Raw genomic sequence first — 24,623 nt, 5'->3', positions numbered from 1 at the left:
TTTAATATCCAGCCTCATACCGACAGGTTACTGAAAAATGATCTGGAGGGAAGATACCTCCTGCATTAGGGACTGAGATCAGCAACATAATCAGAGTAAATGAAGGGTTTTCTCGTGGCGCTTGGTGGAGAAATCCCTGTGACGTGGCTGTGCTCACTATAAATAAATAAAACTTTGGAAACCAGCACACAGCACAGATGAGATCTAAGCCTCGTAAATGAGTAAACCACTGCCCATGTACGAAATCACTGCAGGTTTTGTGCCTGATCCTGTACGTATTAAACCTCCCCCATGTAAATAGTCCCCTGAAGTTAATGGAGCTGTACTAATTTGCAATGGCTGGGGATTAAGCCGTTGGGGTTAAGCATTTCTGCCAGCTCTGATTGCAGCACGTTGCAGTTACAGGGCTGGAGGATGACTTAGAGGTGTTTCTGTTCTGGGAAAAAAACATCGGTGGCCATTCCACTGTGTCTGCAGTGGCCCCAGAGCACAGCCCAGATATGAGCACTCACCCTTCACAGGCTGTGTCCTTGCACAAATCCCACTCCTGCCCTGCAAAGGAGGGTGCAGCTATATACTCAGACACCACAGTGTAAAGCTCATTTCTCTCTTTCCTTCTTATGGAGGATGGGCCAATGTTTTCCAGAGACCGTTTCATTACTATTATGCTGCTTGCAAGCATGTTAATTTAACTCACATTATAGATTCACCAAGGCAAAATAATCTATCCACAGCCTAAATAATAAACTGGAGCAAAAACATCCTTGGGCTGCAAGAGGCCAGAACAAGCACTAATTGAAATGTATAAACTTACATAACATTATTTATAGAAAGGAGCCTGATTGTCAAAGGCCCTGAGAGAGCTGGAACATGGGACTGTTTGTTCTCCCCACAAAGAAAAATTAATTATGTAAGTTTATAAATTCCAGTTGCTTTGCTTGTCTCCTGATGTGCCTGAGGACTGCCTGAAAAGTATTTATGGTTCCTGGCCACTGCTTCTTGATGGCATTTTTTAACCTTGTACTTCTGCATGCCATTGCCTCGTAAGATCTTAGAGCAGGGGATTAGCTTTACACACTGTGTTCTTTGGCCATAGAAAAATGCAGATTTGTCCTGAGGTTCTGCAATAGCAAATGTATTTTAAGGGGATGCCTGGAGGAGGCCAGGGCTCACTGAGCCACCAGGCATTTTGCAGAGGGCAGTGGGGTGGCTGCCATGTCTTAGGAGCACAGGGAGAGACCTGACCCACTCACAGGAGGCTGGGATCAAACAGACACCTCTCTCTGTTTCAGCCTGCCATCCTCCTGTTGTGGCTTTGCTTATTTTCTGTTTCACTGCCAAGAACAGAGATGCCATGAAGACTCTAATGCTCTACATGGTTTAATTTGCAAGGCAGGAAGATTGCCATTTATTACTAAAATGCACTGTATTGTGCAATTTCCTGGTAATGCTGCATTTGGCCAGGATTTTGCCAGCTGGCCATAAAGCTCAGCAAATATGGCAGAGAAATTACGTGTTATCATCCCTAAATGATTAATGTTTCCTCCTAGGTTCTGTTCAGAGGCACTATGGGTTTTGTTCTGTGATCACTGTTTTTCCCCCCATTCACCCCTGTAAAATGTCACTCCTCAAGGGTCTAGAGACACTTGTCAGCATCCAAAACCACCATTTATTCAATTACCTGGTTTTACATATTCTCCAGTACCATCTCATTACAAAAGCTAATGGCTGAGTGCTGGAGCTTCAGTGTGGCCAAAAACTAAGTGAATTAAAATGCAAGCTCCAAGTCCCCTGCACTCCGGGGAGATAAGAAAATGTCATTGTAGAAGTATTTCACACCTCCGTGTTGGCCGATGTCCTCTGACAGCACCACATTTCAGGGACCTGCCCTTGGGTCCTGTGCTGCCAAGGGCCACCTGCAAAATGCCTGAGGCCAAATCCAATTCCAGCCCCCTCCTTTCAAACCTGTTTTCCTGCAATTTCTTGCACTTCAAGTTCTGCCTTGTTCACACCAAAAGGAAGGAGGAAGGGAAAGGCATTGGGGATTTGAGCGTGGGGATGATCAAGGGGTAATGGCTTTGAACTGAAAGCCGGCAGGACATACATTAGCTATAAGGAGGAAATTATTTCCTGTGAGGGTGGTGAGGCCCTGGCACAGGTTACCCAGAGAAGCTGTGGCTGTCCCATCCCTGGCAGCGTTCAAGGCCAGGTTGGACGGGGCTTGGAGCAACCTGGGCTAGTGGAAGGTGTCCCTGCCCATGGCAGAGGGTTGGAACTGGATGAGCTTTAAGGTCCCTTCCAATCCAAACCATTCTGTGATTCTATGAACTTCATTACATCTGGGAGGAAAGCTTCATAACACCAGCTCTACCACCCGTGGATTTTTTGCTGGGACAGCATCTTAGGTGATATCCCAAAATAATCCTCCTCAAATGGTACTGGCAGTTCAGAGGTGGATTTTCAGCAGGTGAGGTTGTAGCTGCATCCCCCTTGAAACCCTTTCATTGGAAGTGACCCCAGGGATTACCCTGGGATTCAGCTACTGGGAAGAGGCATTTTTGTTGGTGTATGTGTGTCCCCCTTGAGGGCGGGGATGACTCATCTGCAGCTTTGGCAAGGTTTGACTAAACCAGGGTGACCTTTATGGGTAGAAACAGGTTTAGGTTGCTGTGCTGAGGTGAGAAAGTACCAGTGGTGATGGCTGCCTGTCTCCCTGTGCCGTCGCCTTTACTTCCCAGCATGGTGAGACAGGCCCAGGAGGAGAGCTCTGGCTTTCACGTTGGATTAAACAGCACCCCGAGCCCTGCTTCCCCAGGATTTGGGAATAATTTAAGAGGCACATTTTAACAGCCCCAGCTCCAGGAGAGGACTCATCGCCTGTTTTTCCGTGTGAGGAGACCACATGAAACGTAACGCATTAAAAAGTCATCAGCGGCTGCTGTGGAGGAGCACTGCGTTCCCCCGCCCAGCACTGCCAGGGGGTACTGCCTTCTTAAAAAGGCTCCCTCTGTCCCCAGCACTGACTGAGCACCTCTTCATAAATGGCTGGCAGAAATGAAAGAACTGTTGAAACTCCCCAGAAGGGGAAGGAAACATTTTCACAAGCGATGTGTGGCAAACATGAGTCTTCAGGGAAAGCTCCTCAGAGACTTATGCATCTACAAATGGTCGGTTAACTGTCTAAATCAGGAAATCCACACAGAAAAACAGTGAGTTATTTATTTTATTAAAGATAGCAAAGAACTGATGTACAGGACAGAAAATCTATCAAAATATCAACCAGTTTATAAAAAAAAAAGTTAAAGCACAATAAAATGTGGAGGTCACGGACTCCAGTGAAAACCCTTCCATGAAACACAATAAATGCACAGATGTTAATGCTGATACTTATACTTGCAAAAAGGACCTGTAAGAAAGGGAAAATAGAAACGTAAAATAAAATGACAGTGAGTAACACGAGCAATGGGAAAGTAAATCAACATCAGTGTAAGTATGCCTCATCATCTGCTGCTTCCCATGGCCTGAAGCTTTATGAAGTACAACACCTGCATTTGGAAAAACACGGTGTGCCTAAACTGTTGGGTTTTTTTTTCCAAATACAGATATGCCTAGAAAAATACTCAAAAACTTCAGCAGTTCTGGGAATACATGGACCAAGAAAAAAGAATACAGTGCTAAGAGAAGTCATCATCTCGCCAAGCAGAGAACGCGTGCACAGCTTGCCAGTTGTGTAACGTGTGATTGAAAGCAACAGCACTCGCAGATATTTTAGGGAGCACCAGATCATAAACGAGTGGCAACTTGGAGGAATTCCCAGAAAACAAGAAGTGACTGCAGGAAAAAATTGCAGAGCATTTTAGCGGTGAAAAAGGTGACATCTGAGGAACAACCAGCTGAAGGCTGCAACATGCGGCTGTTGTTTGTGAGTCTCCAGTAAGAAGCAGCAGAGCTTGGGATGGGCTGTCCATCATGTGCACAGTGCATCATCATGGACACGGTGCCAGAGCTGCAGCAGCAGCACCTCACTCACCACAGGGCAAATCCACACAGGAAAGCACCAGCAAAAGTGGGACCAGAGGAAATTGCTGGTGCTCCTGGGTGCTGTCCCCTGCCTGAGCAGCATGTCCTGGGATGCTCCATGCCTTGCCTCCACCAACACAATGCAAGTTAGATGAAATACCTGGACTTTTGATAGAAATCAAACCTGCCCCAGCCTGGTGGTACATGGCAGTTCCACTCACAAGCGGTTTTCAGTTGTTAGTAAACCAGGAAGGATGGATACTGGGCAGACTGCAGGTTCACCTGCAGTGGTGCAGGTATAAAGGGGAGTTTTCTGAAGTTAAGGGTATTGGAGCGTGGCATGAGTTGTGTCTCAGTTCCTTCCCTGGCCTGTTTCTGAAGCCTGGGCAGGGAAACCTCGCTCAGGGGAGAGGTGAGACTCAGGCAGGGGCCCTCCTTCAGCTCTTCCTCCTGCTGCTTCCTATGTCCCTCACTTTCCTCCTCTGGCTGTGCTGAGCTGCTTATGCCCCTGCTGTAAATCTCCAAATTGACTGGCTTGACCAGCAGCGCAGGGTACATTGCAACGTGGCTGCTTCCCTGAAGGAGGGAGGAAGAGGAGGAGGAGGTGATGTCCCTGGCATAACACCACTGGCATAGCTCAGCATACAGGCACATGAGCTGGTGCCTGTGCTAGGCAGCAGGTCTCCAAACAGGATGAGGCCCTTATAGCCAACAGGGCTGTGCTGGGATGTCTGCTCAGACAGACCTATGCAGGAGGCCAGCATCCACGTGTGGCCCCAGCCACAGCAAGAGCTGCCCAGCCACACGTTCAGACTGAGTCTGGTTTACATCTGAGCTTTGAGGAGGGAATCTGAAATCTCTCTTGAAGTGTGAAAGCAGCAGCTTTCATTTGCCAACACCACAGAGATATTTAGTGGGACCGTTGACAGCAAGTGACATCCCTGAATCCCAACAAATAGCCATGGGTGCTTGTGCCCCTCACTCAAGGAAACAAAGCAGAGCAGCATCAGAGGCCTCCTTCTCCAAGTTCAGTCAAAAGTAGCCAATAGGTTCAAAACTCTGTAGGAAGGGACAGATGGATGGACACACACATAAACCGTGCCAGCAGGAAGGCATGGTCCTGCTCAAGGGGGAAATCTGCTCTCTGTGCCCCAGCTCCAGCTGGGGATTACAGCAATCTGGGGAAGCACAGCATCCTCTTCCCTGACTATGTCAAACCTCATGAAGCAGAAATGATTTTACTGCCCCATGACGCTCCTGTGCCCTGACCAAGAGCTGGGCAGTGTGGTCCTCAAAACACTCGGCTTTTTTCCCTCATTTTGCACAATAGCTTACAAAGATCCACCAAGAAGAAAATGAGGACATTAGCTATTCGGGGGAGTGATGATTAGGAAGGCAGAAGCAGGCACCCATAAAAAACATGCCCCCTTTTAACTTCACACCCCTACCAGGGAAGTATCTAATCATTTCCTAAATGATCCTGATGCTTTCTGCCTCAGCCTCCGTGCCTGGTTACCCATTCCACATATTTATTATTCTTTGCATGAAATAATACTTCCTGACATCTGTTCCCAGTTTGTTTCTCTTTAATTTCCATTTATAGCACATTTTCCTATCCTCTGACCATGTTAAAATAAAACAATAAGTATGTTTGACACGGTGCAAGTTACTTAAGATCATGATCCTTCCCTGACCTTGATTTTTCTTTTTTTTTTAAACATGCTCCAAAATGCAGAAAACCCCCTCCATTTTAATGAAAAGGCAAGTGGAAAGCTCAGAGAATCATCAACACCTCAGCATTCCACATGTGCCAGCAGCCAGGTACGCATGGACCAGTGTGAGGATTGGCTGGTAGTTACAGTTCAGTTCCACTCTGACAAGTATTTGCTGGGGAGAGCAAGGAGCTTTGGGGCTGTGCAGTCCTTCCATGAGATGGAGGGGAGAACCAGGGGGCCATAAGAGACAAATTGGCTTGAGTGATGACCAGGCAGTTGGGAAAAGGTGCCCTTCCCTCACTCTGAAGAAATTTTGCGTCCAAGTACAATCTGGCAAGTCCACAAGCAATAAATTCACAAGGAGGAGCAATGAGGAGTACTTCAGTTATGGCACAAGAACATTTTATATTGTCATTTCTATCTTGGTACAAGCCCTCAATATAATTTTAGCTCAGGAGGAGGTTGCTTATGAAGCTGAAATAAAACTGAAAGAATCAATGTGGCCTCCAACCAAATGTGTGTGCACACCTTCTGGTTAAGTAAGAGCACAAAACAGTGAGCCACTGTCATCTCCAGCTGGTCCATCACCACCTTATGGACTATCAGGCATTTCTCCAGTAGGGACTATCATGCTCCATGCTCAGGACAGCCCCTCCAGGTCGTCCTGCACGGATAAGCCAGTATGTGTGGTTATACATCCTGCTGTGACAGGGACGTGCACCCCTGAACGGAAACATCTGAAACAGAAAACAGTTCTCGGTCCTCTGCAGCAGAAGGGTGGTGGCTACTTCGCAGTTTGAGATGTGGGTGCCTCCACAGCCAAGGGCCAGAGCAGCTTGGGCAACTCAGCTCGTGGTGCCCTATGCATACCGTATCTGCCTCTGGAAGCTTTCTTCACACAACTATTTTATCAACAGGGCTTTGGCCTGCAAGGTTGCCAAGGACATTTTCCTTTTATCCAAATTCCAAGCTGAATGTGCACACACTAGAAACCCTGGGTCTAACCTGGGGCTTTCTGAGGTCAAACATCATGACAAACAGGACTAAGAGCAGCCAAGTTAAACTGTGCTCTGACAAAGCACTGGCCTCTCAAACACACCGTGCAGCTTGATGCCAGGGCTGACTGCTACAGACCGAGAGCTGGAAGGCTGATGAGGGTGGATGGTCTTTGGGGAAGCAGGTCAGAAGTGGCTTTGAAGGCTTGCCAGCAGGTTGCTGGATCAGGCGCTCAGCACACGTAGGAGGGCTGCTTCTTTGGGAGAACTAGCATTTCCCATAGCCCTGTCGCTCCTCTGGATTGCCCTCTGGCTCTCCGTGGTGTTGGGTAGGTGTGACTGGATGGGCCAGCAACACCGACCACCTCACACCCTCAGGATCCATTTAATCCTCAGCAGCACAGACACTCCCATTACAGAAGTGCGTTTGTGTCTCTGCTCCCTGAACTCGCTGCACTTCACCTACTCTCCTGGACTTTAAGCTCAAAGCAGACACAGTTCATGTGGGTGGATTTGCTCCACATAGCCCATGGTTTGGAAGGATAAACATGAGTCCCACATAGTCTTGTGCTCATTTCTTCCCTGCCACAACTGGCCAATTTACCTTTGCTGTTCATCCAGCCCAGTATTTACAGCATCTGCATGATTCAGAGATTGACTGAGGGGAAAGAGAAAAGCTACACTCCGCTCGAAGGCCTGATGATGCAAAGCTTTATGCAAACAACACCACTGCTGGCTCGGAGAACAGGCCTGGAGGAGGGGATGGAGAAAGCTTCATAGTGTGACTTAGCCCATACTTGGTTGCGAACGCATTCTGCAGTTATAATCAGGATTTAACAATCATTAGCTAGATTATGTGCACAAAGGGGAATAATGAAAAAGTACCGAGGGCCATTCATTTTCTGAGTTCCAATCTCTTTATTTGGTTAAGTGGTCTGAGTCAACGAGTTCATGCTCTCCTCTATTTCTGAGAGCTTCTTCAGCATCTGGCTCACCTTGGCCTCATCAAACTCCAAACAGAGGAACTCCGATTCCTACAAAACAAAATTGCAAGAACAATAGTTGAGAAAGATAACGGGGTTTCAGATACACAATGGAGGCAGGACAGCGAGTTCTGGTTTCCTGATAACCTGCGTCCTGTGTCCCCTTTTTTCCCAGTACCACTCAAATAACCTCAGTAGACCCAGAGGCTGGCTACACACCAACCAAGCGAGAGCAGTGTGTGCCAGCAGCTGTCAAAGTGGACACAGGACGGCTGAGCTCTGCCCACCTTTCCTTTCAGTGTAGGCATCAGTTTGGGTCTCTCCTTAGCTGCAGACTTCTGCAAAACTTGTGGAAATTGAATTATATGTGAGAATTCCCCTTTTCTTCCCAATCCGCTGATCCACAAAGCTGTCGCTGCGGACACTGGGAACTGCAAAGTGATTAGAGCTATCGCACAAAGCTCATTACATACAAAACCCAGGTTTTATACAGGGGAAAGTCAGACTCCCAGACAGAGTCTTGTACAGGACATTCCAGTCTGGAAATTCAGGAGAGTTTTATACTCTCTTGTACATGGGCTGTAGTGTCGATACAAATTTTGGAGTTGTGAAGCAGCACTAATTCGCTCTGAAAAGTCCTGTCACATCTTGAAAAGTAGTTATCTATTGACTAGATGGATATTGGGATATAGTAAAAGGATCTTTTCAAAGGCCCAGATAATAAAGAAAAAACCCAATATATATATATATATATATATATATATATATATATATATATATACATGTATATATGAGGGTATATATACAAAAAAAGTTTCAGTGATACGGAACTGAATAGTGAGCTCTCCAGCCCATTAACCTTACCTACTGCTATGTCTATAGTTACAAAGAATTTCCTACAGTGAATCTGGCAGAAGTAGTGTTCAGATTGCCAGAAGCCTGGCTGTGTCCTAAAGGTCATTCCAGGTGAAGCACCATCAGTGACAGAGAAACAAACTGAAAGCATTTGGAGATGAAAGTGCAGCCGGTATGGAGGAGGTTTCCATATGAGACACCGGAATAGTTTCAGCCATGAGAATCACTGTATATCCACCAAGTTTCTATATGCAACACAGACCCCGTGGTGCTTGTAAAAGCAGAAGGGCATCTCCGGGTCTCACCTGTTTTCTGGCAGACTAAAATTTCTATAATTATTTCAAAACGTGGGGTTTTTTTTTCCATATAATTAACCCCTACCAAAGCCACCACAACTTCATCCTTTACATTTATGGAATTAATAGTTAACACACAAGGATAAAGTAAATGGGCAAATTAAACCCATCAACTTTTACTAACCACATTTTAGGACTGCTATAAGCTTTTTCATTAAATGTCTATTATCTTATCTGCTAACAACCAATCAACCAATGGGCCAAGGGGCAGAGATTTGTTATAGATTTAGCATGTGGGTGCTCCTTATCAGAAAGGGTTTCACAGAACACAGGAGAACTGTGTTTGAATGATGCACCAGTAAAGTTCAGTAATAGTCACGTAGGTAAATATATACCATGCAGAATATACAGGTGACTACTAGGAAAGGCCTTTGTGTGAGCAAGCAGTTATGTTTATCAACAACATCTGACTGGAAACCATAGGTTGTGGTTTTCTTTGTTTTAGAGCTAATTATTAATCTCTATAGCATCACTTAGTACATTCCAAAACATCACAGAGTAGCATTAAACATTTAGGATCAATGACAAGAGAGATGAAATCTAGGACTTGGAAGCAAGGGCTCACTCACATCATTTTTCTTGTCCTTGACAATGGTTATTGACACATCTTATGGAAATACCTTGTATAAAATATCTCTGCAAGTGTAATTACAGCAAAGCATAATTACAGCTGGTCAGTGTGCAGAAGGAAGATGTCTGGTGATGAATTTGACAGCTTAAGCCCACAGTCACAGTCCTCAACAGGCCAAACTCCAAGGCCAAACTCCTGGTGACATCTCAGGCTTTCCAGGCACAGCTGTGCACTGCAAGTCATGTGAGCCCATCAACTTCCCCAGGCCAAGGTTTGCCCATGCAACCTCCAACATCTGCATAAGCTGATTTTAGGGTTTAATGACATGGTGAGTGCGAGCGGAGAGAAGAGCAAAGTGCCCAGCTCTGGTGGAGATGCTTTTACACAATCCTAAGGCATAAGGAGGACATTTTTTCCTCCCCTCTTCAGGTTTTGTCAGTTAAAAGGAATGTAAACTGAGCAAAAGGACACTCCTGGTTTACACTAAGACTCTGCAAGACATTTTATACAAGCTTAAGTGTACTCACTTAAGCATACTTTTATCTATGAAGCAGCTAAAACTTTCCTATGGGGGTTGTATGGTACCTTGTTACGGCAGTCTCACGTGGACCAATCTAAAACATGACCAAGAGGGCTGTGCTTTTTATTTAATGCCTCATTAGTTTATACCCTCCATGAAAAACAGGAAGAAAAAAGAAAAGACAGAGCTGTGAAATTCTAAACTCCCTTTTGCTCTCCTCAGGTGTCCTCCAGGAGCAGCACACATTTAGTACCTCTGCTCCCCCTCAGCAAGAAACACGGCATCCCTTTTGATACTTCCTGCTGCTAAAGAAAATTGCAGCCCACCTGGAGACCTCACAGTTAAGCAAAACCAAAATGGAACAAGTCATTCATTGCATGCAAGTCCTGAAGAACGGCACATTGGGCTTCAGCTGAGCTCTTCATGGAGATCATGGGATCATAGAATGGCCTGGGTTGGAAAGGATGTTAGAGAACACGCAGTTCCAACCCCCTGCCACAGGCAGGGATGCTTTCCACTAGACCAGGTTGCTCAAGGCCCTGTCCAACCTGGCCTTGAGATGGACATGGTCTTTAAGAAAAGGCACATGTAAGCACATAAGGGGGGCCATTACAGCATAATCGCATGCAATGGGAACAGCACCTTCAGGATGGAAAGCCAAGCTCGGTGCTCTCAGAAGGGTGTGGGAATGGACATCCATTTCCTATGGCTGTCTTGGTTTACCCCCACATGCTTTCCCACCCCTCCTCCCACTTCCCTCCTGAGCCTGGGCTATAAAAAGACACTGCAAAACAAACATCCAAGAAACACAAACTCCCCCCAGCCTTGAATCAGATCTTCCAGGTTTTCTCTTTTTCAGTAACAACAGAGTGCTGCAAAAATATTTATGTGAGAGACGAAGAGAAGCACAACTTTATCTCAGTAACTACAGTTAAAAACCATGTGTTCTTAGAAAACCAGTCCTCACACACTCAAAACTTAAAAACATACAGTAGTTCTGTACTGCATCAGTGGGAGCAGCAACTTAAAATGACTTCCAGCAAGTTGGATCCATCTGGTGTTTCTAAGTTTTAGCTATTGTATTGGAAAAACAAAGATAAACCCTCTGTGTTTACGTATTCCTATTCATTTCCACTTGATTCAGGGACCTCCTGCAACACTCATTCAGGGAACCTGGTCACTGCCAGGACCGCAACACAAGTTGGGGTAAATCTGCTTTGGATCATGAAGTGTCTTGACTAAGGCTCGTTCCATGGGCCAGGGTGGTGGCTTGGGGCATGTCCCAACACAGAAGTGAGGAGTTCAGCTTTCTTGGCAAGCAGTGGTCGCACATGAGACACTGGTGGGGGTTCAGTCAGTGGGGTGCCAGGCCTCACGCTTGCTGGCCCAAGGACAGTGAAGGCTGCTAGGTAGAAACAGGTAGATTTGCCTGCTCAGGTAGAAACACCTTGGACAAAGCTGTGAGAGGTGAGGGGAACCTCCTGCCAAGGGGCAGGAAACACAAACTGCTCAGCAACAGAACAAAGATGCTGAGGTGTTGATGACAGCCTCAACAACACAGCTCAGGTGGGTTCAAGGAACTGGGGGCTTTTTGCCATTAAACCAGAGCAGCGCTGGGAGCCAGCTGCCAGGAGAGCAGGTCTCCATGGCTCAGCAGAGATGTCCTGTGCAAGGGGAGAGGGAGTTAACTCCACCTTCACACAGGGAGCACTCTACATCATTCAAGGCATGGAGACAGAGAGAAATGCGGGGTTTGTCCAGTTAGATACTATTTTCATATGAGAAGCAGCAGCATTTTAAAGCTGTGCAAGGAGAATACAGGAAATGCTCTGTGCCCATCCTCACCTCCATGGATTTCAGACATGCCTGGAGTGAGCACAAGCCCACTCACAGCCTTTAACTTGGGTCCCTGAGGCCACAGGGCTATCAGTGCCACTACATCCCTGGCCTTGAACACTGCCAGGGGATGGGGCAGCCACAGCTTCTCTGGGCAACCTGTGCCAGTGCCCCAGCACCCTCACAGGGTACAACTTCCTAATGTCTCATCTCAGTTTCCCCCCTGTCAGTGTAAACCCATTCCCCCTTGTCCTGTCACCGCAGGCCCTTGTACAATGATGTCATATTCTACCCTAATATGCCAGGAGCCAGCCACGGACTGCTGTCCTCCTGAACAGCTGCCCGGCCTCCTCTGCAGAACAGCTGGGCCAGGAGTCACTTGCAGACTGCATCTGGCTTACGTGCCCCAGCTGAACCCACACCAGACCTGCAGCAGGATGTGTGGGCCAGCTCAGGAGGAGCTTGGGGAGAGACAAGGTGCCCCCCCCCGCCCACTCCTCCACGGATGCTGCCATTTCCCACCACAGCACACCCAGCTGTGGGCACCCTCCTGCTGCACAATGCGGTGCCAGGCATCTTACTCAGACCGGATTAGTTGTGCAGCAGGAAAAAGCACTGAAATACAGAGAAGGACAGCCTGTCTTTGGAGGATTTCAGGCATACCTATACATCTGAATAATACATGTCTTATATTTGATCCTAAGAAGTTATCGAGAGAGATGTTTCAGATATAAATAGAATGCAACACATTCAAATTACTTATTTTCAAGGCCAGGTTGGACACGGCTTTGAGCAACTTGGTCTAGTGGGAGGTGCTCCTGCCTGTGGCAGGGGGGTGGAACTGGATGGTCTCTAACCCAAACAATTCTATGATTCAGAAGAAAGGCAAGGATATTTAAAGCCATGTTACAAGCTAACCAAACATTTTCTTTCAGACAGAATTATCTCTGTAAACACATCTCTGAAAACAAGTTTTGACTTTTATTGTAAGTGCACTAAAGAAACTGCAGAGCAGCAGGGTTAGGGTTAAATCAGCAACGTATTAACACCAGGTGAATACCTCGCAATTCACAACACAAGCAAATCAGGCTGCAAACAGCAAAGCCAGTGGGGGGTGAATAAAACAATCCTGGAGAAAGCTGCTGGCAGGGCGAGGTGCAAGGAGCCGGTCACTAAGGCATCACTAAGCATCACGCAAGCCTCAACCCGTGGTCAGGTTGCATCAAGCACGGCAGCGAACACGCATGGGAATTGAGAGCACACTCGTCTCCACCAGCAACACCCACGAGCAGAAACTAATGTTGCTTTGTTTCCAAGGCATTAATTAAACAGCAAAGACAAAACACTGATTTCAGAGTACATCCACAGCATGTCGGGGTTTTTTTCCCACTTCACAAATGAGTCTCAAGACTTTGCTTATCTGGAGTGAAAGGAAACATGTGCATGGGCTTAGATAGAACATGCTTCGGCAGCACGAGTTAGGGTTACTGAAAAATCATCTCAGGAAGAAATCCTCCAAATTTGCTAATTCCATTTAAATACTATTTTAGTAAAACACCTGCAGGGATGACCCTGTAAATAATATCCCACATCACAAGTGGTGACACAAGTAATGGTGTTTCAACAGGAAAATCACAGAATCATAAATGGTTAAGGGTTGGGAAAGACCTTAAGATCACCTAGTTCGAGCCCTCTCTGCCATGGGCTAAATCAATAATGGCCAACTACCTTATCAGTTCCCATTTTATCTTGACATAGAAGGTACAATTTCCTCCTTGCCCACTCAGCACCAGGGCAGGTTTGGCCTGTGCCAGTGCTCCCCATTCTCACAGCCAAGAACTACACATTCTCGGTTACCCAGTTTTAATTTCTTAATCACTAAAAGATTATAATTGTACTTGAGAAGAAAGTGTCTGGAAATAGCCAGTGAGGAAACACAGAGAACTGCGAGAGACCTGACAGCAGTAACTGCACCTCGGCTTTGCAAATAACAGTAATACAAACCAGTCAAAGTCCTTTAGACTTTCTTTACACAGTGATCCATCACAGTCACCTGGCTCGCTTTCTAAGTCGACAGATTTAAAGCACAAGGTGGCTTTGGCCACCCCTCAACACCTCAGCACTGCTGGGAGCAGGGGAGCAGAGGCAGCTCTAAAGCAGGGACATTGAGTTGCCTGTGGAGCCCACTGGCTCCAGTGTTAAAAGGGAGCTGGCAAATAGCCCTGGTCATGCCAGTGACCTGGCCACAGCCTGAAGGTATTAATAGCATGCTCCATGTTAGAGCTATTTCTCTTAACACACAGAAACAGTGTCACCTGCAAGATTTAGCTGGACCTGCTTAGAGGCTTGCATGACAAAGAAATGCAAATATTAATTAAAAGAAAAAATGGGGGTGTGTGTGTGTTAAAAATTAAAAAAAAAAAAATTCCCCCACCCCAAAATAGACAAGAGAAAAGAAATAATAATAAAAAATCCCAACATAATCATAGAATCACAGAATGGATTTGGGTTGGAAGGGACCTTAAAGCTCGTCTGGTTCCAACCCCCTGCCATGGGCAGGGGTACCTTCCACTAGACCAGGTTGTTCAAAACCCCAAAATAACCCAAAATTCAAACTGGAAATGGGGCACATTTAAACCAGGGAAAGGACTCATTCTCCTTGGAAAACGCACATCTGAAAGTCATTCTGCAATGATGCTGGCAAGCTCTATTGCAGAAGCTCCCTTCATTGCAGACTCTTACTCATTACTGTGGGCATTTGCTATTGTACTGTCTGGTGGCAGAAAATACATAAACCCTGATAAATAAACCCTGATAAAGTCACCTCAGCATTATCATCACTATCACTTGCTTCCAAACCTTTCTTTGGAGGCCCTCTCCTTGACTCCTAGTGCACACAACTCAGATGTGACTCACCAGGGCTGCCTGGTTAAGAGGTGTTGGGTTTCGTTTTCTGCACAACGCAAACCCACATCCGTCTTCCATGCAAACATCTGTGGTAGCTGCTGCAGGAATGCCAGAAAACACAGTGAGCTACACCTGATCTTCTCGTAGAACATCATGGTGGAGGATCCCTCCCAGCACTGAGCACTTCCTGGCTGCTCACGCCATTCCTAGCAGGACTGGGGAGAACATGAGACGGAAATTACCTGTGTAATTCATGCTAAAAGAAGCAGTAAAAGATAATGTGTAAGTTACCATCACAATGTTCTCTAAAGTAGGAAAATATGACCCCCATATTGAATTTGAGCTTATTTCTTCTTCAGAAATCAGGGTAACACGACACTGAACTGGGTGATTCATGCTAAGAGGAGTATTTTGTGTCAGAGGTTTATGAAAGCGATTTATTTTTGCTGTTTAGATTCTCAGATTGGGAACACCTCTTAAGTGATAAGAAGAAAAGAACCCCCCCAAAACCAGGCTGTCACAAACCAGTGCAGGGAGATAAAAGTACGAGATGCTGCATCGCATCTTCTATCACATTGCATCACTCGTGATCCCCCTGCAAACCTCAGAAGTTATTCTTAGATTCATTAATATTCTGCAAAGATACACTGGGGCACAAGATAATGACAGCAAAGTCTAGATAATTCCAGAAAAATTGGAACGGATCCACTGATCTCATATGACCACATCTCTGACAATACTAAATCCATTACTTTTCATTCAATGCAGAGCTATTTTTGCCACAAGCCTATAATCACGGCTTTAAAAAACTCTAAGGTAAAGTGCAGTTCATTTCCATAATACTGTATAAAATAAAGCACAAATATTTGTAACTGGAAGCGCCTTCTAATTCCCCTCCATTATTTTGGTATTACATGAACCAAGAATCTCTTAAGCAAATGATTACTACAGCCCCATAGAAAAGAACAGTTAACCCGCTTGCAGAGTTTTTAATACTTTTAATGTAACATCAAGCCTGTAATATCACAGATTAAACAGATAAAGGATTGTGGAAACTGGAATAATTCCAGGAGCATAAGACTAGGTCTCTGGTACTGCACAGCAAACGTAGTGTCATTGCTTTTTGTTAGCAGCCTACTGAAAATAGCCTACCTCATGTTTTATACCTTCCATGAAAAATGAGTATTTATGGATGCAGAGGTGCACGTGCTTTAACCTGCTGGCCTTTATGTCTCTTTTAGAAGCGCAGATTTCTTTTCAGAAAGTGTTACAGGAGGAAAAAACCCAATCCATATTTTAATCAGTGCAGCTAATTAGAAAGATGCTTACACTGTAGTTATTACATGTTTCACATCAAATTAACAAGTATAACATAATAAAAAATTAACAAGAAGAAAAAGACGGCTTAAGTGTTATGCAAGCTTTATATATTTTCTATATGGTTATGCTGCTTTCAAATGGATGGTGAGAACTTGCATTGATTCCTGTAAGCCTTCCAACTTCGCTTATGTTTTGTAAAAGATCACTTTGATTTGTACCCATTTCCCTTTTTTGAACTGCTTTAACATTATGTATTCCCCATATCCCGCCCAGAGAGCAGCATCCTGCCTTGTGTGCTCCCCCTCCACAAACTCTATTACAGGGGTTACTTACCCATGCTTCCACTTAAAACTATTACACCACACTGCACAAATACAGAGGCTGGCACTGAACAAACACTGGATGTCCAACACGAGTAATTACCCTGCGTTCGTGATCTCCTGTTTCTTTTCATTAGCAAAAGAGTGCTCAGTCATAACCGCTGCGTTCCAGATGCTGCTAGGACACTGCTCATTCATTATGGATGCTGATTAGCCCAAACCCTCAGCTGGTTTGGAGAAAACACTGCAAACGTCTCTCCTACAAGAGCAAAACCCATTCAAATACCCTGAATGCTGAGCCACTTCATACGGCAACTTTCTGTGGCCAGAAGGGAAATGCTATAAAAGCCACAGTTCTGCTGATACCAACACAATACAGAAGAAAAGCCCTGTGTATGTTGACAAAATGCAAATTTCATTCTCATCTATGGATGACTCTCTGCAAGATTATACCTGTAGCTTTTTATGTGGGCTTATCTGATTGACTGCCACTTGCTCAGCTTGCTTACCTGGTTCCTCCAATACCCTTTTTAAATGTCTTCAAGTAGCTGAGACTCAAGTTACCCCATAAATGCCTTTCCAAATCTGTTGCAGTTGTTGGACATCACAGGAGGTTAACACAATGAAACTCCCCCGTATGGCTTTCCCTCGCTGAAGAGCACCGTGTGTTTAGATGCATATAACATATATGGTATTTTGGTCTCCTGTCTGTTTACAGTTCAAGTCACTAGTTATAAAACTGTGAATTTGATAGGGAATTCCCTATCATTTCTTCAACCCTGTACTCAACCAGATTCATAAATGTGGAGTGATTGAAATGTGTTAATAATAATTGTTTAAAAATAGCCTGGTTTCTCCTCCTGAGTCCCACATGCCAACACTGAGCACCAATAATAATGTTGCAAAGTCAATCAAACCCATGAAGCTTCATCAGCTCATTTCAGCGCTTGGCAAACAGGCAAAGAGATGCAGAACCTAAAACCCCTCTGTGCAGCCACAGTTTGAGACATCTATCCCATTTTTTTAGGAACCTGCAGTATTATTAATAGTGTTCCATAACTTTTCAACACGGCTCTGACCCCTGTGGTTGTAAGCACATAGCTCTTTGCAGATTTACCTGCATCTGCCTCTGGCACCCAGAAAATGGGGAACATCTAATTTGGGAAAGGACTCTGCAGTGCTCAGCTGTCGCCAGCTTCACCGAGCCTCACGCCAGGGCTTTGCAGGCTGAGGTCGCATTTCACTGTCTTATGCATGAGGTTGTCTCTTACCTTCTGGCGTCCTACCCTTAGGTAGCCTGTCCATCAGCCTGAACCCAAAGCTGGGTACCTACAGGACTGCCTACAGCATCCAGAGGCTGCATTTCCACCCTGGAACATGCTGAATTCAGGCAAAATCTAGGAACTGAGCTGCTGAATGAAATCTCTATCAAGGATGCACAAATAAGATTTTCAGAGGCTCCTAAATATGTTTTTCTTTTTCTCCTAGTCTTGATCTTGGAGATGGACAAACAGTCTGGAAAGGATTCAGTCTGGCATGTGAAATACTGACCATGTAAGCTGGTCAAAGCTGAAGGCCACTAAATACAGTGTTAGGTAATTATAACTAACAGCAATGCCATTGCTGTTGCCTTCTTTAGATAGGAATGGAGTTGCAGCAGGAGAACAAGAAGTCTTAGGACCTAAATCCTGGCGCAGGAATGAAAAGCAAGATGCTTCTGTATCTCAACTGATGCCTAGAAAATAATGCAACAAGAACCCCCTCCAATTCTTGTCTGCCCCTATGGACACTATTTTGACACAGAAAGCACATCACATCTGTTTGCAGTTGAACTCCAGCATCTCTGAAAGAACAGCTGAGCTCAAGAGTCTTTCAAACCCTAAAACAATGGGCATGGGATATTTAGTCTTTAAAAGGGGCATTTATCTCCTGCTGCTTGAACAGCTTGAAGTAAACAGGTGTAACAGCATGCAAAATAAATCACTTCACCTCCTCAGTCCACTAACCCTTTCTTGGTGTTGCTGGTATGCAACTCTGGTTGGATATGAAGCCCAGTTGTTATGTACAGAAGGAGCAAACAAGCAGAGTTAAGAAATGCATTTGCTTTCTAACTATTCTTTGCACAAACTTTGTTTCCATTAGGCAAGCTTAAAATACTTCTCTGCAGATGGGCTGCAGAGATTTCTATCTCTCCATGGGTATATTAGGGAGAAAGCCCTGGTCTTCCCCATCCTACAGGCATGGCTGTTTCCTCCATGCATGAAAGGGGCAGTACAAGTCTAGAGAGCTGGAACTCTTCAAGAGCAAGGACTATTAAGGGAGAATTTAGGGGGAATTTACTTTAGGGCTTGTGGTCAATTTTTGAAAATCACAGAATGGTTTGGGCTGGAAGGGACCTTCAAAGCTCATCCGGTCCAACCCCCTGCAATGAGCAGGGACATCTCCAACCAGATCAGGTTGCCCAGAACCACATCCAGCCTGGCCTTGAATGTCTCCAGGGATGGGGCATCCACCACCTCTCTGGGCATCCTCAGCCAGTGTTTTACCACCGTCATTGTAAAAATTGTTTCCTTCTAGATGGACTATATATGGACTAACCCCCATTTGGGAGATAGTACATTAAAGCTTTATGTGGAATCCTGTTCATTCTGTAACAAACACGGTTGCCAGTTCCCAATCATCCTAAAAGTGTAAATTAGACTGAAATTTTCTCATTATTTTTCCTCCTTTACAAGAAAGCTTTTGGGAACCCTATGCAATGCCAGTGTCTGTCATAGGATGCAGTCTTAGGGAAACAAAGGCTGAATTAAGGCTAACATTTATATGTATCTTTCTCCATGTGAATGCCCCAGTGCATGCCTATGGATATCTGGCAGGGCTGTAGTGACAGGACAAGGGGTAACAGGCTAAAATTTAAACAGGGGAAGTTTAGATTGGATATAAGGAAGAAGTTCTTTACTGTGAGGGTGGTGAGGCACTGGAATGGGCTGCCCAGGGAAGTTGTGAATGCTCCATCCCTGGTGGTGTTCAAGGCCAGGTTGGACAGAGCCTTGGGTGACATGGTTTAGTGTGAGGTGTCCCTGCCCATGGCAGGGGGGTTGGAACTTGATGATCTTAAGGTCCTTTCCAGCCCAAACCATTCTGTGATTCTATGATTAAGAGGTTTTAAAAGCAAAGATACAGTGATACCTGCAAATGTCACCAAACTGTACAGAGAAGCAGATAAAGACAGCATTAAAGAAAATAAATTAAAATATCTTTACCACTGTGAGATTTGTATCAACACATGTGTTTAAAAACTAAAGGAAATACACTGTATTTCTGGCAGGGTATCAGGTTCTCATTTTTTCTTAATCATTCTCCAGCTCATCTCAGCTCCTCCACACTGGTATTCCTTCCCCTGCCGGTGTTCACAAGGGTACCAGTGATGAGAAAGCTCCATCATCATTTACTTGAGCTGTGTCTGCTGTGTCAGCTCTTCATTAACAAAGAGGAACCGCTGCAGGGTGATGTACTTTCCTCCACAAGTCCCCTGCAGGGCACCTGAAAGGGTAAATGTCCTTCCTCAGCTGTGATCACTGCCTTCCTGTGCTGATCTGCATTTTTCTATTTCTATCTTGTTTGACAGCTGTACTTGTTTTCCTGCACCATAGTTTGTTTGGTTGGTGCTTTTAAGCCTGCACACAGAGCTGAAATGTCACTGAGGAGCTTTCTCAATCCATGTTTAATCTCCAAATACCTACTCTCTGGTTTTTCAGTCTTGTGGCACTTAATTGCAGTATGAAATAAGTCTAGAGGAAAAGACAGCCCTTGCTGGAAGGATCTTGTGCTTTTACCTTAAGTTTGGCTTCCCTAGGGAGAACATCAATCAAATCTGGAATTCAGAGTCACCACATTTTAACCTCCTTATTATCTCACATGGGAGCCATTCAGTATCACAGGGAAAAAGATAAAATGAGGCATCATCCAGTATGGTAAAATCACCCCATTTCAGAATCAAGTTTAAGTACTTTGTGATATTAGTTACTCTTTTCTTAAATGCATGGGAAAGTACCATATTATACCATCAAACCCTCCATGCTACTGGGGCATGTGTTTGGTTTAGGGTACCGGCAACACTGGAGTTTGCAGACACTGCATTTAGTTAACTCTTCATTACATAAGGAAATTTCTGTGCTTTCAACTCAGCTGTTTATTTAATCTAATCAGTGTCAACTGTGTTCCTTTGTTACTGCAGTATTTACTGGCAAGGGAACGGGAATGAGCTGCGGGGTTAAGAATTACTTTTATAGCAACTACATAGACACAGTTTAAGTAATCCGCATTTAAAAATAACCCCACAGTCAAAGAATGCAGTCAAAACCTGAGCAGAGGATACCTGACCTTTAGGAGGATGCGTGACTTGGGATCCAGGTGTATTCTGGCTGAGAGCACTATCAGCCTGCAGGTTTAACAACTTGGTTAGCATCCCCCAAACAGATCTCTCTTGCTCCCTCGCAGCTCTTTAGCATTTTAGGTTGTGTGTTACATAAAGGATTCGAGTGTCCATTAATGCTCTGCCTGAAAATATTGCACCAACTATAAAAGCTGAGTGCAAATTAATACTCTAAGATAGTTCAAGTGGCCTTATTTTCCATGACAGCAGGCAGTGCTAACTCCTGTTGATGGCAATTGCTAGGAGATTTTGGCTTTTCAACTCCAATATGTCTTTAGCCAAGAACACATCTGGTTTGGGCAAAGAAGAGACTGAAGACTCTGAGAATCTACTGCTAAGACTGAATCAGCATTCTGAATAACGTGTGTTTAAAACCTTCTTTTCTGCTCCTTTCTGAACAGTGTGTACTTGTCCTGCGGTCTAAAAGGCACCTGGATTGCCCAAAACGGAGCACATGAGGGGAGTAGAGGGCATATTGCTGAAAGACTTCAACACACAGAGCTGAACAAAAAGGACAACGGTATTTACTTTGGTTGCTGCAAGTTTTGCAAGTGGTTAGTAAAAGCCATGCAAACCTGCTGGCTGGCATCTCTGAACAGCGACAGGCACTGCCCTCAGAAAGCCCCATGTCCCAAAAGTCCTTGTATTCTTGCACCTAAGCTCTCAGATCAGCACAACCCAGCTACAGCAAAGAATCTGTGACCACAACATGGAATTTTTCATACAGTAATTTTTCAAGGGCATCTGTTTGTGTGCATCTATCCCTGCTGTGTTTACAGCATCACACTGATGCCAGGCAGACATTTGCTCCAGGGTATTTTACCACCTAGGAGGAAGAGCACAAAGCCTGGCGGCATCCTCGCAGGCACACGCACCACCACCAGCATCCCCATCTTGTTACGGCAACATTAACCCTCTGTCCCTGGCACACTGATACATCACACAGATCCTGAATTACACACAAATATGCCTCAAAACAGAGAGTGAAAAGAGAAGGGCTCATCTAAAAATACAAAAACAGGCTTGAAAATATGCCTGCAGTTCAGGATGCATTCAGCTGGGTTTTCCTTCTTAAAAGATGTAACTAGACAAAGTGGTCAGGCCAAACAGGCTTTTTTTGCTGTTTTTACAGCATGCATCCATGCCCTTTCCAATGATCTGAAAATAGAGTTTATGGGGACAAAAGGACTACTCAAGAGTTATGTTGCCACTGCAAACACATATTCTCAGCAGGACCAAAATAACTATGCTTGCTTCTTTTTAGTAATTCGAATGTATGAACTTATATGGGGGAAAAAAGCCAAATTGGAAAGAAAATGATTTAATTTTTGGCATTTTTTTCCTCTAATTTCTTTTAGAAAGCAAAATTCTGTCTTTACATTCACCATGAGAAACCTGCCACAGAAGGGAGGGCAGCCACGTCTCTGCAGTCCAGCCTGTTTTACAGCCCCTTACACACTGCTGCTATTGCTGTTTTCAAAGCCTCAGGACAGGCATCGCACTTGGATTTATCAGCAAAACAGCAGCTCTTGCTGAGTGTGGTGCAAAGCCCACTAAAGATAGTGGGAATCTCTGCACTGACTCCAGTGACCTTTGGATCAAATGCACTAAAATATCACTGTTACGTGCCAGCAGGGAGCCACTGGAGGAATACAGCTCTCTGCTGAAAAAAGAGAGAAGCCACAGATTTGCATTTTTCTTCCCTCCCCCTTTTTTTTTAACACATAATATGTCCTTGCTAATATTTTCTGCGTGATACTTAACGCCTTTTTTTCCCCCAGCCTTTTTCCTTGTGTAAGAGGAAAAGCAAAGGCTCACGGTGAAAGCTGAAGCTCTAGGTGCAATACTGCAGAGAGATTAGTGTGGGAGGACACTTACGCCTGTGCAGAATCCCACTGAAGCCCTGGGGCCGCAGGCTCTGCCCACACAGCCCTCTCTACCTCAGCTAGTATTACAACCTTGTTTTAGTCAAGCTAAATTCATCCTAGAAATCAGTATGGGCAATAGAATATGAACTCTGCACCACGGTCAGTGCACCACCTCTGCATCCATCTGTTTGAAAGTTTAATTAGGACGTATCAGGACACCAGTTCCCAATGTGATCCCAAAACCTGCCATGCCATAACGACTGTTTTCACACAGAGCACTTCATAGTCTTCTAGACATAGACAGGCACCATGTTGAACCTTATGTTTTTAGAAGAAGATTCAAAGAAAAGTTATCTAATTTTGGTTGATCTCTTGTTCTCAATTCAAGGGCAAAGTGGCACTGAAGTGGAAATCATTTCCGTAACTGAATTGCAGAGCAGTCATTTAACAATTAATAAGTGATCCGCTCGGCATATGAAAACTGAATATGAAAATAAGCTAGTGAGAGCTGGAGATACCTCTGCACAAAGAAAAGCTGCAGCTCCTCCACCTTAGATACTTAATTGGTTCTCTCTTTCTTTTTCTCCCCATGAGCAAGGGGAGGAGAGGGCGATGAAATACAAAGGAACTTAACCACTCCTCCTAAGGAAAACAGAGATGATGTGAATAGCTCATTTAAGCCTTCTGTATCTTTGTAGCAGAGGAGAAGTCTCTCTTTTTCTCTCCACAACAGCAACCTTTCTTTTTCAGTCTGCATCCACAGTTTGGACATCAGCATTTAGCAGAACAAATGCACTTCTCATTGGCAGCAAATCTGTATGCCACAGCCTATTTCTCCTGCATCAACAAAATGAAAGATTTGTGACTGGTTCCCCTTGGTAGATGTAAGGTCATCACTTGCTGTGGGACTGTGAGAAGTACGATGTGTTTCACCTCCTCCTTGTTCATGCGATCAGACTAAACACGTCCTCCTGGGAGGTCTTGGCAGTGCTGGGGTAATGGTTGGACTTGATAATCTGAAAGCTGTTTTCCAACCTAGCTGATTTTATGATTCTTTAAGCTTGCTTTTATCTGAACTGTTGCTGAATGCCCAGTGGAGATTTTCACTGATCATCCAACACTTGCACCCTGCTTTTCCCTTCCTTCACAGATCTTTACACACAGACCTCAGAGAGGGTTACAAAATCCAGATGACTCCTCTGCAGCATCATTTTGCCTCCCCTCTGGAGATGTAAAACCAAATTCATCTTGCTGTATTAATTAACAAGGGTGGGTTCAACTCATGTTAGCTGCTGTCTGTATCTACCACAAACCCATAGTGATTAATTTCCTGGAGCCTGCCAAACCATTTGCAGGAAGAGCACAGGACAATGCACAGACAGCACTGAACACGGGGAGAGGTGCACTGGCAGGGCTGGGCAGTGAAGGCTGCGGCCTGAGCTTGCCTGCGTTCTGCATAATGCAAAGCCAAAAGTGGTATTTCATTTTCAGGAGGACTAAATTCACTCACAAATTGAAAACCAAGTCTGATAAATAGCTAAGAAGTTCTAAGAAAAGCAGACATGGTGGCATGCTGGGCTCATTGCATTCATTCTGCTCCACTGTAGGCTTGGTAATGTTCCACTGGACATTATAAAATGTAGCTTTATTTCCTTGGATAAATGGATTATCCTGAGATGAAGGATGCTGGGAAGCAGCTTTACATTTGGCACAGCCTTTCTCCCCACAAGCCCAATTAACAGTTTTGCAAACAAGTTATAGACAGGTAAAGATATTTTCTAAGATATCAACCTGGGTTATAAAAAGGGTGCTCACATGATAGAGCTCCTGAAGTAACCAGCGAGTAAAGATGGCATATTTTACCTCCTTTGATTGATTCTCCAATAATCAAGTTCTTGATGAGAACTCAGCATTACCATTTA

General features: G+C 44.8%; 1 protein-coding gene across 1 annotated transcript in view; it reads right to left on the bottom strand.

The window, feature by feature from the left end:
- Positions 1 to 7,624: 7,624 nt before the first annotated feature.
- The window catches only part of COMMD1 (copper metabolism domain containing 1), a 78,369-nt gene continuing 61,370 nt past the window's right edge, over positions 7,625 to 24,623 (bottom strand). Inside the window, exon 3 of the mRNA XM_057423309.1 lies at positions 7,625 to 7,764. Within this exon, the coding sequence (XP_057279292.1) occupies positions 7,657 to 7,764 (108 nt within the window). The 3' untranslated portion in view covers positions 7,625 to 7,656. The remainder of the gene's footprint in view (positions 7,765 to 24,623) is intronic.

Source organism: Pezoporus wallicus, unplaced genomic scaffold, assembly GCF_028554395.1.
Source record: "Pezoporus wallicus isolate ANWC-B61680 ecotype Strahan unplaced genomic scaffold, APGP_CSIRO_Pwel_v1 contig_4191, whole genome shotgun sequence".
NCBI classification, from domain to species: Eukaryota; Metazoa; Chordata; class Aves; order Psittaciformes; family Psittacidae; genus Pezoporus; species Pezoporus wallicus.
The sequence above is the reverse complement of the archived record's forward strand: the minus strand, read 5'-3'. Positions and strand labels throughout refer to the sequence as shown.